We start from the raw sequence: 17278 nt of genomic DNA, 5'->3' as shown, positions 1-17278 counted from the left end.
TGCTTTGCACTTTCCAGGCTATAATCCATTCAGAATTTGTATGAAACTTTTGTTTTCGGCACATATACGCTGATATGTTTTGGGAATGACATCTGCATATTTACGCTGGGTTTATTCTCGAAATAACGGTGAAGCAATAGACGGGACAAAAATATATATCCCCCTTCTCCTTAAACAACTTAGTGTTTCAGCTATGAAATAGTTCAGTTTTGTATGTAGCCTAATGGCAAAGTGTTTATATTTAGTTTCGTTTTTTATTCAGCTTATTTAGAAAAACGTTTGGAGCATTTTTTATTCGTTAAAAATACCATCATTGTCTGTTTGATCAGTTTGCTTTCTCAGATCATCACGACTTGCCTAAAATAAAAGATATAAAACAGTTCAAGTATAAAACAATGGTAGCTTAAACGTTAAAGAATGTGTGCTATTAGGCGCATAGTTTGCTTATAAAAAGCGTTCAGGACATCGAGGCGCCAGAGCAATCACTTGCATTTTTTCAGTGGGAGCAATTTAAAGTTATCCGTCATTTTTGCTCACAGAGTACGAGTAATAAATCAAAAACGTTACAGCGTTTTTATAAAATAAAGAAAACCTAAATTATGCGCTTTCTGTCGTCAGGTTTTTGTACAGGAGCGCTTAACAAAATGAAGCAAAATGTATATGCCTCACAGACATAATAAATATATTTATAGAAAGCTTTAAATTATTACTTAACGAAATAAAACAAATCGAAAGCAAAAAAAACTCCTTCATGTAATCCGTAAAGATGAATTTCTCTCTAAAGGCGAGTCCAAGAGGAGATTGCCAGTCAGGATCTTTGCGACACTGACTCAGAATAAGTTTATTAATAATTAATTAAAATATGTCCTTACTCTTTCCTCGACACATTCATTGTTATTTGTTTTTGCCGGTGATTGGGGCGAGTTTTAGCTTATTGTGTGCGCTTGAACGCGGATTCACAGTAGCAGTTTTGACATGGAGTGACACGACATCTGACGTACAGATGACACTGGCACATGCCACTGAGTGTAGTGACACTTCCGGTGGCACGTCCGGTTTTCCACTGTCATGTGTCACTCGCTAGTGGCATGTGTAGTGATCTGTGTCACTGTCGCGCTGCATGTCACCCGGCGAAGCTTATGACATTAATTAACATGAGCAAAACCATATTTAATCATTACGCGACTTTTAACCTAATTTATCGCGTCGCAAGTTAGTTTATATGCTGAGCTACTCCACGATGTTTTAATTTAAACGCATTTATTTTATGTATTCGTAGTCATACTTCCGTACGTAATATAGTCATTTGACAGTACATGTCAGTCAAAAGGCTCGTTTGACTTGGCCAAAATCTGCGCAGAATCGATCACCGGTGATCACCGCAAGATGCATGCCGGTTAGAAATGTGTCCGCCTTGCCTTCGCCTCGCTCTGATGTCACGCTGACGTGCGCCAAAAAACTCTCGCGATCGCGAGGCGGGTACCTCGGATAGAGCAGTCGGCCGCAGTTGCTCTCAAAAGACTGCGTTACCAAAAGCATGATGGGAAACGACTGGCTGACGACACAGCTTAATGCTGATTGGATGAGACTGACACATTACACTTTATTATCTTGTTTTACTAAGGTTTATACCTGGATTTGTTGAATACCTTTTTTGTATTTTCGTTGATAATTAAAAAAAAAGTCATAAAGAGCATTACATATGGTTATTTATTTAGATTTACACTCAAACAACAACAAAACACATCTTTGTAAAACATAACGTGACCTATCCAATATAAAATGTTATTAATAAATCATTAGGATGTGTGTGTGTGCTGTATTCTATTTCTCTCTCAGTCTTAAGTCTTGTTTGTTGTCATTTTCACTTTTTGTATGTTTGTGTGAATTTTGTATTGTAATTTTTATGCAGCATTATTCCATTAAAGTCAATCCAATATATACATATATTCAGACATACTAAGGTAATCAGACTGTTTTGTCATTATGCCTCATCTTTGTGTGATTTCATATGAGAAGTGAAAAGGGTGTAGTAAACAAGACACACACACACACACACACACACACACACACATATATATATATATATATATATATATATATATATATATATATATATATATATATATATATATATATATATATATATATATATATATATGTATATGTATGTGGAGTCAAAAGTCATGTTTAATAGACCAAGAACATTTCCACAGTTTTTCCTACAGTCTAATAGTTTTTATTCTGGAGAAAGTCTTGGGCTATTTATTTTAGTCTGGCTGGAGTAAAAGCAGTTTATATAGACCTAATAAGCATGTCAATATTATTAACCCTCTAAGAATTTATTTGTCAAACAAACATTTGTCATGACCCGTCACTCAAAAGCATCTTGCTATGGCTACTTCATTTATAATGTAGCCAAATTAGGTTTCTTGAAAGCTTTCTTGCTGTATAAGCTGTTTATTTTTTTATTCTTTTAACGTTTGTTGAATATACAGAATTATATTTTTAATACACCCTTTTAGTTAATGAGCTGTTCATCTTCTGTAATTCTGACCATCTCTCTAAAAACAGTGATATTTCTATTGCATCCACTCCCACATTAAAAAATACTATAGTAATGTATACTGTAGTGCTTTTGAACCATGTTATAAAATAGCCTATTTAAATTTTATAGCTCTGGTATCACAACAACTATAAACACAACCCAATACTGAATAAACATGTTCAAAAATGCAATAATATTTACTATAAATCACCATAGTATTTTTTCATGAGGTCATTCGTCTGCGATTAAAAACGCGAACGAGATCTCCGCCACTGGTGACGTTTCCAGGTGGCTAAACAGCGAGATTCGGCAGGTGTCCGACTTCTGATGTAATTTTTGAGCCCTCCTCTTATTGCGCACGCCTGCTCTCGTTTACAATGCAGTCAAGGCGAGGCGCACCTCAAACGAGCCTAAATTTATTGTGGCATGCTTATGTATGGGAGGGGTTACACTTATCTGTTGTACTGTATATTATTGCATCCTGGCAGTTCCTTTGTTCCCTACAATACGGACTTCTCTATGTTTTTAATTCATTCGTTTATTTTATTATTTAATTTATTTTCATTTTAAGGTATTTTAAATAATATCCTTTAAAAAGTTATAATAAAATGCATGTTGAAAACTCATAACATATATGCATGTAAGATAACAGGTGTCATTTGCCTAATGATTTTTAAATATTAAAGCAAAGAGACTTATAAGATTAATGTGCTTATAACGTGCTTATACTGACACCTACTGGCACATGTCACAAGATCACTGACACTGGCATTTGTCACTGACATTACTGGCATGTGTCTAAAAAGAGCCACTTGACAATAATGATGATCAGGGTTACACATAGGCTGTTAATATATTTGGGCCCAGGGGCCCACAAGTTATGTGTTAAAAGTGCGTTGCATACATAGTACCCCCACCCCTACTCACCTCAGGGGCAACGAAAAAAAGTTCAGGCTCAGGAATTTTTTCCACTATCAGCCCTGTATATTGTGTCACAGCAGCTTAACATAGAAGTTCTAGATTGAAACTGTCAGTCCAGAGTTAAAGTTCAGTTTAGTGTGGTTTAATTTTTACTGCTAAAAGTCCAAACACTGAAAAGCAAATCCATTGATGCGCAGCTTCACAAGTCCCAAACCAAGTAAGCCAGTAACGAGGAACAAACTTTACCAATTGACGAAAGTGAAGGAAAGTAAACCTTGAGAGATACCAGGCTCAGTTGAGCGCTACCACTTCTTATCAATATTAAAACTAGACTAATATGTAGATAACTTTCTTCAGGATTCTTTGATGAACAAAGTTTAAAAGAACAGAATTTACTTTACATAGATTTATATTGAACATTATATGTCTTTTCTGTCAGAGTATAATTAATGTATCTTGCATTTATTTATTTACAAAAGACAAATTGTACTGACCACAAAACTTTTAACAAAAAAATTGGCGGGTTTGGGTCTAATAAAAGTCCTAGTATAGATGGTTTGATCTCATAAGTTAGAATTGCTTTTCCTGAATAGAAAAAAAGGGGATAAGGAATATAACAATGTTATTAAATACAAATATGACCATGCGGCCACTTAAAAAAGTACTATGTAAAACAATAGATCATACCACAGTATTAAAGTTGAATTTCAGGTTGTGTTGTGATCAAACTGCTGTATTATTTCATAGTTTGTTCAACCACCGTGACCAGCACCACCATTGCCAGCCCGGGTTAAGTGGAATTTCTGATCATTTTGTGGGAAAAATGGGAATTTTTTAATGGATAATGTAAACCAGACTCTGTAGCTGACTTAAAGGGATAGTTCTCCCAAAAATGAAAACTCTGTCATCATTTACTCACCCTTCTTTTGGTTCAAACTTGGTTTACTTTCTTTTGTAAATCACAAAAAAATATTTTTGAGAAAGCTGGAAACCCATAACCAATTGGCTTCCATAGTATTTGTTTGTTCTATCATTATAGTTAGGTTTTTAGTTTTCTTTAAAGTATCTTTAGTGTTTTTCATTTATTTTCCTTCAGCTTAGTCCCATCAGTGGTCGCCTCAGCGGAATGAACCACCAACTTTTCCAGCATATGTTTTACACAGCAGATCCCCTTCCAGCTGCAACCCATCACTGGGAAACATCCATACATACACACTGGATGTTCAAGGCAGCTCCTGAAGGAAACCAACGCCAACACGGGGTCCTCAGTGTTCAACGGATTAAGGAAAAAAGTTTATATAACGACTTGTTTGTAAGTACATTTACATTTTGGAGTAAACTATCCCAATAAAACTATCAAATAAGTCAGCTAAGTTAGTTTAGCTACAACCAAAACCATCAACAAACCATCGTAAACTATTTTTGTACGGCAATGTTATTGAGATAATAAACATGTGTTCCCTCAGTCAGAGAAACGCCGTTGTTACACGACTTGTAGACGGTAAACTGACCTACTTTAAACGTGACTAATAGGAAATTTGTCCTAAATAGCAACCATAAGCTGTTTTTTAAACGAGGACACCATATTTCACCAGTGTGACAGGCGATAAAACACAGTCAGTATGCTGTTAAACGGCTTCACACTGAACTATGACTCAGTATAAGCGGTTTTATGCAGAGATTCGTTCCTACAGCCTCCACGCCCACTAACAAACCAAAGAAACTGGCGACACTTGTATTGGTCCTCAAAGAAGTTAAAAAGGAAATAAAATGCGTGAAAACATCAGCTCGCGGTTTGTTTTGGACGTTATGAAGCTGGAGTCGTTCGTGAACCGTCCTCCATCCGGATTTATCGTGGAGCGGCGCCCGGGCTGCAGACTCCTGAAGTGGGATCCGGAGAAAAGCTGCGTCTTCATCGATGACATCCATTCTAGAGAGGGAAAAGTGATTTTCTACAATTCCCCAGGAAGGTAAATGTGGTTTATTAATCCAATTTATCATATTTCACTGGTATGTTTACATGTAGCGTGTTTTTTTTAAGTCGTATGGGCATTACAGGAAAATCACAGTACGTACTTTGGGTACACGGATTTAAGACGACAACTGACCTTAAAGACGATTTACATACTAGTGTCTGCTTATGACAACACTAAAGGCCAAGAGAAGAGCAATGGGGATGTTCTAGGTAGGATTTTTGTTCATATTTGTTAAAATTTGTTGTTAATATTTAATATTTAATTCTTAATACTCAAGTTTTGTTTTACACAAGACTACAAACATTTGACATTGTTGATATAACCAAGGACCACAAAACCATTCATAACGTCAATTTTATTTTTAATTTATAATAAGTTTTCTAATGTTGTAATGTTTGTTTACAACATTGAGATGCAGCTATATCAACATCTAGCATCAAAAAAGTAAAAAATTAAAAAAAAAAAAAAAAACTAAATCCTTTAAAGTTGTTCAGATTAAGGACAGATTACTAATATCTTAACAATGCTTATTAGTATTCAATAATTGTGAAATTTACAGTAGGAAGCTGTAAATGGAACTCAATCTTAATTTGTTTTATGGCATAAAAGAAAAATCCATAATTTTGTTGCAATATACAATATATAATAATACAATATGATGTATTTTTGGCTATTTTTACAAATATAACCACATATTTTAGACTGGTTTTGTGGTCCAGATATCTACATATATTCAGCACAGACTAGACATGCTTTTGTTTGCATTTAATAAAAGTATTATATGCATATGCAGAAAGCATATTAAATGCAAGAGACTTTATATTACATATTACTGTAGTGAAAATTAAATGTAGAAAGTGGAAATGATGTTCCATTGCCATTCACAACAGATCTATTTATGTAAAAATGAAACAACATGTGCATTCTTACCTGTACTTACTAAAATATTTAAAATGATTAATAAAGTTTGCATGATAAAATGTTTTTGGTACAATTTGTACATAGAGTTATATTTTATTAGGTATCTTTGCAATAAAATCATTGTAAAAATGTGTAATGGTGATTATTTGTTTCTCCAAAGAAATAAACAGTACTCTTTCTATTGTATGAAAAATTATTAAATATTTTTTATTTAGTTATTAATATTTTATGTTTATTCATAAATATTGGTTATTATTTAGTAAATTAAATAATTTCTTTTTATTTAAATTTAAATAAACGGAATAAAAAAGACAAAAATAATTTTCATTTTCAAGTAGTTTAAATTATATTTATTTATTTATTTATTTATTTATTTAATTATATTAACTTAAATTATATAACTAACTTCAAAAATATATATTTTAGTACTTTTTTATTCTGTTTATTTTATTTATTTTATTCAAGATAATATTTTATGATGATTTATATGTATATAATTATCTATTTTTACATATTGTTTAACATGGACTTAAAACTTATTTTTATGGTCTTGGTGAGATCAACAAGTACTAATTTACTCAAATGACTCAGCCAGGAAATACTGTAAAGCTATATGTCATGTCAACACGGGAGGAATTATTAAACTTTGACACAGTCACATACTGCATTTGTTAACAACACACCCTTAATAATTGTCCAAAGCTGCTGAATATTACGTGTTGGCGATAAACAGCAGTCATCCAATGATCAGATGGGAGATGGAGAGAGGCTTGGACAAGACCATTTCATCCGTCGCTGGAGAGAGCTATACAGTTGACGTGAGTGAAGACTTGTTTTCCTGTGATTTACAACATACACATGAAGATAGAATTATTAATTCACCTCTTTGTTTTTCAAATATTTCCCACATGATGTTTAAAGGAGCAAGAAAATTTTAACAGTATTTTCTATTATATTTTTTCTTATTTGTTTTATTTTGGCTACAATAAAAGCAAAATCAGCTTTTAATTTATTTTAAAACCGGTTTTAAGGCCGATATTATTAGCTCCCTTAAGCAATATTTTTAATGATTGTCTACAGAACAAAGCACTGTTATACAATGACTTGCCTAATTACCCTACCTTGCCTAATTAACCTAGTTTAGCCTTTAAATGTACACCTGAATACTAATATTTTGCAAACATCAACATTAAGGTTGATGTTAGTGCAGCGCTGCAGGGATGGATGAGGGAGAACTCTCAAGCTCTTGCTGATCTGAAAAAGGTGGAACGAACCTGGAAAGACACACACTTCACCATCAAGTACCGCTCTGATGCCCTTTTTGACTTTCCCTACTGGTTTGGCTTCAGCAAACGACAGTTCAAGGTGTGTTTTAATCCTTTAGCGGCACTGTTTAAACATCTATTAATTAACAGTTGCCGTATGTTGTGGTTCACATGGTGTTTTATGTTTATTTACAATTGTAATTTGCATCATGGTAGTTTTATCACATCTCTGGCGACTTTTGATGTTGAAAATTGAAGTGGCTTTTATTGGCATTTTAGTAGTTTGAGACTAGGCATGGGACGTTAACCGTGTTTAAGGTATACAGCGGTTTGGAAAAGTCAAGGTTTTAAAACCGTCAAAATGTTCTGCTATACGGTTCCTAAGGTAGGAGTAAGATTTTTTCATTACGTTTTTTTTGTTTTTGTTTTTAGGACAACAGTACCAGCAGAAAAATATTTTAAAAGTCTCCCAAATTAAAATATTTTATGTAAAAACGGGAAAAGGTTTTGTTTTTTACCCAGACATTTAAAAAGCATATATTAGAGCAGTAATCACAATAGGGTATATGCAGAAGTATGCTAAAAGACTTTTAATTTGACAGTAACCTCGGTTAAGCATTTCCAGTGAACGGTATACCACTGCAAAATCGGCGCGTTTAAGGTCTGTTTTCTTTAAAAATCAGCGATCTCCACTGGCTAAGGGATATCCGATATAAAGCGGGTCTCGGATTGTACAAGAAGCACTGCATTAAATTACTTTTCCCTGCCATGTCTTAAAAACATGAACATTTATTTTACTCCAGTGTATTCAATGGAGCCTCTGCACTAGCCTGCCGATTCTGACAGGCCCCTTCGAGTAAATGGCTTTTTGTCTGGTTTTATGCTTGAGCAACTAAATCAGGGGTGGGTAAACTCGGTCCTGGAGGGCCAGTGCCCTGCACAGTTTAGCTCCAACTCTAATCAAACACACCTGCTTGTAGATTTCAAGGCTATCATAGGGTCAGAATTTTATACCGGCCCATGCCCATTTGAGACAAGACATTATTGAAGAAGTAGTATAGAGAGAATTAAGTTTATTTACTGGCAGTTTGTTACCAGGTTCTTGTACCATAATTGACAACACAAACACAGACAATATATAACTTCACAATATTAAAAATGTCAACATGGGTCACTTTTCAAACTTTTCAACATCAAAAGCTATTAGAGGAAAGATCAAGATCTCATAAAGCAATTCAAAAGCATAATTAAGTGAAAAAATAATAAATGAATAAATAAAAAAACATGAATCAGTAAATATGGAAACTGCTAATTTACAAATATTTCTTACAATGATGTCTGTTTGATGGTTTAAAGTATTGAGAATATAACTGGAAATCCAATTTTGCAGGTCTCCTACCATGGAAGGTGATATCAACACAATTTAAGACAGAAAATGTTGACTTAAAGGATTAGTTCACCCCAAAATTTACTCACCCTTAAGCCATTCTCTGGGTATATGACTTTCTTCTTTCAGACAAACACAGTTGGAGAAGTTTTACATTTTATTCATTTTTTTTTCCATGCTGTATAATGATGTTGGCTGGTGGCTCTTTTTAAAGCCTTTTAAAAGCATACAAAAGCATTACTTCACATTACAATTATACAAAGACATGTGTGCCAAGCCCCCGATGGCACATTCACTGCTTACTAATAAAGTAACAGTGCCAAAAACTGGCCTGGCAAGCATAATACAAGGAAATCGTTTTGAAAACACTGTCAAGTAGATGGCGTATGGGTTAGTTTTACGATGCATTTATTCGGCTGGAGGAGTGCACAATTTTTTTTGAGACTCGAGCGAACAGTGCATGCGGCGCCGCATTTGATTTGAGTTGAATATGAAACACTCTGAAGAGATTTTGTCTGAAACAGTACCACTGTACAGACATCTTTATGATCAGTGATCATAGAGTAATCAGATGACCAATAATTCTTGACTAGAAATTGCAACAGCCGTGGGAAAGGAGGACAGATTTTGTAAAATTTTGGAAAAACCTGAGGGATACGTTTGATAAAGTAAAAAGAGGCCATGGCAAAAGTGGAGACTCGAGTACACAATTACAGAAATATGTTTTTCCACTATCCACAGGTGATGTAAGTATTAAAATTGTGAATTTAAAACAGTTTAATAGTTACAAGACTATAATTAAGGAACAAATTATTTCTTTGATAACTGGAAAATAATATTTGAACCTATCGGTTTACAATATACTGGTGCCCTGTTTTTCTGGGCTTTATTGGTGATAATGATCAGGAATGTTGGACCATTATTGCCTTTTTAGCACATCAGTAGAGGACAAAAACTAGCTAGACAGTAATGTGTGAATTGTGGATCGGGCTAAATCTAAAAAACATCTGTTTTAAGTAAAAAAAATTTTTTTTCGCTTTTATTCTTGCCATAATAAAAATATATTTGTAGAGCAACTCATGTTCTGTTGTCATTTATATTTTAATAAACTTTAATAGGTAGAACTGTCCGAGATATTCATTCATTCATTTTCTTGTCGGCTTAGTCCCTTTAATAATCCGGGGTTGCCACAGCGGAATGAACCGCCAACTTATCCAGTAAGTTTTTACACAGCGGATGCCTTTCCAGCCGCAACCCATCTTTGGGAAACATCTAAACACACATTCACACACACACTCATACTCATACACTACGGAAAATTTAGCCTTCCCAATTCACCTGTACCGCATGTCTTTGGACTGTGGGGGAAATCGGAGTACCCGGAGGAAACCCACGCAAACGCAGGGAGAACATGCAAACTCCACACAGAAACGTCAACTGAGCCTAGGTTGGAAACAGCGACCTTCTTGCTGTGAGGCGACAGCACTACCCACTGTGCCACTGCCTCGCCTACTGTCTGAGATATGAACAAAAGCAAATGATGCGCCAAAGTTTGATTTTAAAAAAATCTTGACCGGTTGTATTAGTTTAATAATATTGAAAGATATTTATGATATGACGTAGTTCCGGAAACTTTCAACGTCTCTGTTTATCCGTCTGACTTTTCGATCAGTTTCTTTTGACCGCCCTGTGTGTTTAAAGAAAATCACAACGGCGAACGTGTCAAGTGAGGTGCCAGTGCAGTCAGCGGAGGTGCGCGATGTGGCGCCAGGCGAAAATATAAATCCATCTTTACCCATCACCATTACACAGCATGGTAGAGCCAGGATACGGTTTAACTGAAAGAAGAAAGTCATACACTGATGGCTTGAGGGTGATTATATTATACATTTTTGAGAGAACTATTACTTTAATCCAGGAATCGAAGTACACAGATGAGGAGACTACGAAAGCTAAGAAACTGTAGTTTATTAAAGCACCTTAAAGGACCATTTTACTGTAAATAAAACTTTATTTTCTCACGTTAGCAATAATAAAAAACAATCATAAAAAAATCATAGGAATTATAATTATGTTGAAGTCATAAATTGTATATAAATGAAAATAATTACAATACTTTTTTAAAAATTGGTCACTGTATGTGTCTGAATGTGTTCCTTTCCTTGCTTTAAATGTCTCATGTCATAAGGAAATCAAATTTTTCTTTATATTTTACAGCAAAGTGAAAACCTTTCTCACGTCACAGATTAAAACATCACATTTTCCTCTGACCTGTGCTGTGTGTAGCATCATCTACTCCGCACTTCCAGAGTGTCATTAAAAACGTGTATTTTTAACAAGGTTTCAGTCTGATCTTGACATTTCTTCACTGAATATTTTGCAATCCTGTTATGTAATCCAGACTGTGCAAAGAGGCTGTTGATATATGCGCTAAATTTCTACACAACAGGAAACCGGCAATCCGGTGCATATGCAGAACTTGGAACTTTTTTTAATGGCACGATATTACAAACAGACTATTTTAAGAGCGGTTAACACAACAGTATTCATTTAAATACAGAGAACTTGTGTCTTGCTTGTTTGTTTATACACAGAAACAGGCTTAAACTCTAAATCCTTACTATTTTGGCCACAACTGAAACTTCACTGATTGATATGAGCCCTTTAAAACATATTTAAATACATTACGCTGGGATTTAACAGCTGTTTTATGTCTTCCTGTGTTAATTTGTAATATGTACAAACCATTTTTGCAATTAAATGTTATTTTTAATCATGTAAACGCTTCACACTGTCTTTTTTTCTTCTACCTTTTTTGTTATATCCTCAAACTGATAAAGCTTTAACTGAAAGAGATCCTCCTCTACACTGAGATGTTGGCCCAGATTAGGGCAGGAGCAGAAGGGTGGACGCTGCTTTAGTGATGGTCTGGATGTATTCTTTATAGTCGCTGCCACCATACGTGAGCATCAGGTGATTTATAATTCCCACAACACACATGAGTGACAGGAAGAATAGAATCCGTTTCCCAAACAGGAAGCCAGGGGTACTGTCAAGCATACAAGAGATTCAGTCAGCAAATCTGCTATATGGCTTGGTGACAGTACTGATAAATATACATGTTGGTATAACACAATATAAAGGGTTAAAACTGTTCTATTGCAGAGATTATTAGAGCTAAGTGCTTCAAAGATTAATATTTCTATACAGAAATACTTTAAGTAGGGATGATGCACTGATATTGGTCAATTGCATACAGGACTCGCTAGTTTATTTTTGTTAAATTAATTGGACAGAATAAGGATTGAATCCATTTGACATTAAACTGTCCAACGTTTTAAAAGAGGCACAAGTTAACATAAAATACGACATGTAACAATATTTATTCAAATTTTTATTCAAACATCTTACCTTTGGCAAGTCTCCCCCAAGTAGCCAACAAAATACTTCTGGCGGACAACAAGGTAGAGAATACCAGCAAAGGCAGCTGGAGCTGCAGCAGAAATGATTTATTGTTGTTAGAAATTACATTTAAAAAGTACATATTTGAGTTATATTAACGTAATTTCACAATTGTACAAGGTTATTTTTGACTCACGTTCGCACGTCACAGTCATTAAACGTTAACTCGTTTGGACAGATGGTAACGTTAGGCTTATGCGTAAACAAATATTTGCAAATGGATTATCGTAACATTAACTGAGCAAAGCAAGCCATATCACAAAGGGGTGTATTCTCTCTTCCTAGACAATATTGTAATTAACATAGGCGAGAAATAAAATATTTATAAAATTTAAAAAAAGTTTGTTCAGTACTTTTTGTGATGAAAGTGTTGTCATCTATAAGGTAATATTACCTTGACTGAGGCAGATACCAGCGCACCACAGCACTGCCAGAAATGTAGGGTACGTATCCATGCAGTTTCGCCTTAAATTGTGAGAAAACAGTAATAAAGTGTTATGAAGCACTATTATTTATTAACAGTCATAACTTTCTAATATAAAGCTTCAGGAACAAACTCAATCAGCTCATTCACACAACTCTTATGTTACCAAACAGGTCAAGCTTATTCCTTTGGAAATAAAACTGTGAAACATACATAGCTGTTACTTCCTCTGTGGTGTGGTTAATGACACTATGAAGACGATCTAAACTAAGACACTTGCAAACTGATATGAAAGTTTAGATATATGCACCTGATAACAAGTACTGTAAATTTGCTTTACTCGCCATATTTACAAATAAATAAATGAAGAAAAAACACAGCAAAAATATTCAATATTACATAATCAATTTACCATGCAGTAAAGAAGATAATTGCAAGTAAACACATTTTGACTGGAGGGATTTTTCTGTTTTCCCTCTGTCCACATTCATAGGTTACACTTAATCAGCCAGTTTACTTTAAAGTAGGGCTGCACAATAATTAAAAAAATCTGACATTGCAATATTTTGTTTTTCTGCGATATATATTGCGATCTAGGTGTCTATACAATTCCAGCAAATGACTGAATATCCCTATTTGAAAAGCAATTTGGTTACACTTTATTTTAAGCATCAATTTTTACTCTTTATGACTTTTGCTTCAATTAAGCAATCCTTATTAGGGTAGTTTAGGTATTGGGTAGGATTAGATCTAATATGTGCTTTATAAGTACTAATAAACAGCCAATAGGTCAATAACCTAGCATCTAAGTAATAGTGAGAATTGGTTCTTAAAGTGTTACCAAATGTATTAATTTGATTGGGATGGAGTGAATCAATTATAACAAACATATTACTAGCATGAATAAATGAACTGAAGCAACAATAAAGGAGAAATAAACAGTGCATTCTTTATTATTTTGTGTATGTAAATGTAAAAAATACACTGCAGTGTCAACTGAGCATTGCAGATCTGTGCGATGTGACTATTGCAGATGCACACATTGTGATGTAAATGCTGAAATGTTATATTGTGTAACCCTACTTTGAAGTAAAAAACTTCCAAAAAAAAAACATAAAGTTGTAATTGTAGAGATAGGCTTTCACTTTTTTTCAGACCAGTGGAACCCTCTTGCAACACATGATTATGTAAATAAAGCAGAAGTTAGTTTCCCTAATCGCAGGAAAATTTAGAGCTGTTATGCAAAAGACCCTAAACTAGTACTGTTTCATTAGCTAATACTTTGTTTAAAAAAATACATGTACAGTGCTCAGCGTAATTGAGTTCACCCCTTTTTGAAAATGAATATTTTTATCCATTTCTCAGTGAATATAGGCAATGCATTTCGATGCATTTGAACAAAACAGATTTATTAACAGATATATTTATTACAATTATATTTTATTCACCAAACATATTTAGAAATTGAAATATAATACAATTAAATTCAAGCAAAATATTGCAAAAAAATATATAAATTACAAAATTTCAACTAAATATATATATATATATATATATATTTTTTTTTTGCTTTTCTTGATTTGTCCTCGTTTTCAAATTTCATTCATTCATTCATTCATTCATTTTCTTTTCAGCTTAGTCCCTTTATCAATCTGGGGTCGCCACAGAGAAACAAACCGCCAACTGATCCAGCACATGTTTTACGCAGCGGATGCCCTTTTAGCTACAACCCATCACTGGGAAACACCCATACACTTACATTCACACACACACATACACTACAGACAATTCAGCTTACCCAATTCACCGATAGCATGTCTTTGGACTTGTGGGGGAAACTTAAGCACCCGGAGGAAACCCACGTGAACACAGGGAGAACATGCAAACTCCACACAGAAATGCCAACTGGCTTAGGTCAAGGCTCGAACCAGCGACCTTCTTGCTGTGAGGTGAGAGCGCTACCCACTGCGCTGCCCTCTTTTTTTTAATTTGTATTTAATGTTTTTCTATAACATAAATCTAGGTGTACTAGTTTTTGGACCGTTATTAAAAATTATTTTATTAGATAACCTCCATGATTGGCTTCAGTACTGACTAATCTAATGTATTTGCACAAATATAATATTGCTTAGCTTCCTATTAAAAATATTAACTTAAAAGATTTTTGAGGGGTGTACTTATATATGCTAAACACTATATATATATATATATATATATATATATATATATATATATATATATATATATATATATATATATATATGTGTGTGTGTGTGTGTGTCTGTGCTTAAATATATTATCTCAATGTATAATTTGATGAACCAGAATTAGCATTACTCACTTTGCACAGGACAAGCGCTCGAAAGCTGCAGAACGTTTCGATTGATGACCTGTGCACTCTTTCTCAACCTTTAGGGCAAAAAACACTAGAGGAGAAAAATATTAGAAATATATATTAGATAGTGTATTAGAAATCCATGTTTAACCCATATTCAGTTGAGGGTAACATTTTTAGCCATTTTCTAAAAATCATTTCTTCTGAAGAAAGTCTTTATTCTTTTAGTTAGGCTGGAAATAAAAGCAGTTTAACATTTCATTAAAATAAAACGTTTTTAAGGTCCATGTTATTATCTTCTTTGATATATTTTTCCAATTGAATTCAATAGAACAGAATGCCTTTTATTGTCACCTCTACACTTATACAATGTACATTATGTACATGTGCAATGAGATTAGGCACATCTCACTACTCGGTCCAAACATGTCAACATATCCTTTCCACACAGATCACACTAAAAAACAAGTTACAGTAGAATTAACTGTAGACAATAAAACTGGCTTTGGAACAAACCACAGTTTCTTACGACTTGCCTAATTAACCGAACTTTAACTTTATTAACCTAGTTAAGCTTTTAAATTGCAAGCCGAATTCTACTATCTTTCATAATAACTAGTAAATAGTATTATTTACTACCATCATAACAAAGACAAACAAAATTGGTTACTAGAAATTATTTATTGAAACTATCATGTTTAAAAATGCATTGAAAAAGTCATTTCTCTGTTAAACATTTTAAAAGGAGTTAAAAGTTCACAGGAGGGTTAATAATTTAGTTTACAACCATATAAAAGCATTACAAACTACTCCTAGATATATGAACGCATGCATAATCTATTCAAAGATAATTTGCATATACATTCTGCGTAAACATCAGCTAACGACAAAATAACAAAACAAAATGTCTTACCATTCTGAACAACGCTGAGTAGAGTGACCAGCACCAGTAAGAAAATGTTGTCCATCACTGAGGCGTACATGTTGTCGAGTGTAAAGGTTTAGGTTAGTTTTAGAGCTGTTGGTGTGTAACTGCAGCCTGATGGTGTTCAGTATTAGAGAGATAACATCACTACTGTGCTTCACAGTGATGTATTTCCTGGAGGGAGGGAAATGAGGGGCATTTACTCACACTTCTGCTTTATTTAGCACATTTCAAGGAATTATTGGCAGTACAGCGGCATCTTCTGTTTACAGCTGATTTTTAGGTCTTTTTTTGTATTTTAAGTTAAAACTGGCCATCTCCTGGCCTAAACTGGTTTGCTGGTCTGGTGTCAGATTCTGGTTTAAAGTGATAGTTCAGCAATGGATGAAAATAAGTTTGTAAAGTAACATTTTCTCTGTCTTTTAGTGGATGTCTTTAATGTGAGAACTCCTGTAGCTTTGTTTACCAAACAAGTGGTTCTAATTGGTTTTGCATTTTAAACCTTTAATGTAAGTTAAGAAGTTATTGTATATTAAAGGGCACCTATTTTACCCTTTTTACAAGATGTAAGATAAGCCTTTAGTCTCTAGAATGTGTCTCAAGTTTTAGCTCAAAATACCCATCAGATTATTTATTATAGCCTCCAGAATTTACTCATTTTGGTGTCTGAGTAAAGTGTAGCTGTGCTTTAAATGCAAATGAGCTTGTTATCTCCGCCCATCATTCCAACATGTGTCTACTTCTCATCATGCATTGTGTCAGATAAACAGCAGTCAGTGATAGGGACAGACTCGGAAGAAGCTGAAATACAGCTCATTAGTCAAAAATAGCCAGTAAGTTTATTTGAAGTATTTGCGGTGGTTTATTCAAGCCTTTATAAAATGAAGAGTCATGCAAATGCTGTTCGCAGTACACACACACACACACACACACACACAGATTAGCTTTAACTGACACCATGCAGCCAAATTTTATTCTTAATTTAGTTATAAAGAATTACTAGCGATTTTACTGTCTTTATTACAAGCATGCTCTGATTTAAAAATGTTTTAAACTTATAAACATCACAGAGAGTTGGAACGAATATTTTTAATCCCAGTTTATTTGCAAACAA

General features: G+C 34.0%; 2 protein-coding genes and 1 long non-coding RNA gene across 3 annotated transcripts in view; 1 reads left to right on the top strand and 2 right to left on the bottom strand.

Annotated features, from left to right (window-relative positions):
• The window catches only part of LOC147842163 (uncharacterized), a 77374-nt gene extending 75849 nt beyond the window's left edge, over positions 1–1525 (bottom strand). The window contains exon 1 of the long non-coding RNA XR_015501388.1: positions 1317–1525. This is a non-coding gene — a long non-coding RNA (uncharacterized LOC147842163). The remainder of the gene's footprint in view (positions 1–1316) is intronic.
• Positions 1526–2912: 1387 nt separating this feature from the next.
• Positions 2913–11800, top strand: medag (mesenteric estrogen dependent adipogenesis). Its single transcript, XM_087271150.1, is given in 6 exon segments — positions 2913–5439; positions 5528–5547; positions 5550–5654; positions 7069–7184; positions 7561–7731; positions 9022–11800. Coding segments are annotated over 6 exon segments (633 nt in total). The 5' UTR covers positions 2913–5239; the 3' UTR covers positions 9043–11800.
• On the bottom strand, positions 11013–16272 carry alox5ap (arachidonate 5-lipoxygenase activating protein). The gene is given in 5 exon segments (NM_200061.3): positions 11013–12067; positions 12430–12511; positions 12875–12945; positions 15246–15330; positions 16153–16272. Coding segments are annotated over 5 exon segments (471 nt in total). The 5' UTR covers positions 16223–16272; the 3' UTR covers positions 11013–11904.
• Between the last annotated feature and the right edge of the window lie 1006 nt (positions 16273–17278).

The sequence above is a fragment of the Danio rerio genome, chromosome 10, assembly GCF_052040795.2.
Source record: "Danio rerio strain M-AB ecotype USA chromosome 10, GRCz13ab, whole genome shotgun sequence".
Classification (NCBI taxonomy): domain Eukaryota; kingdom Metazoa; phylum Chordata; class Actinopteri; order Cypriniformes; family Danionidae; genus Danio; species Danio rerio.
This window is presented reverse-complemented; position numbering and strand designations above follow the sequence as displayed.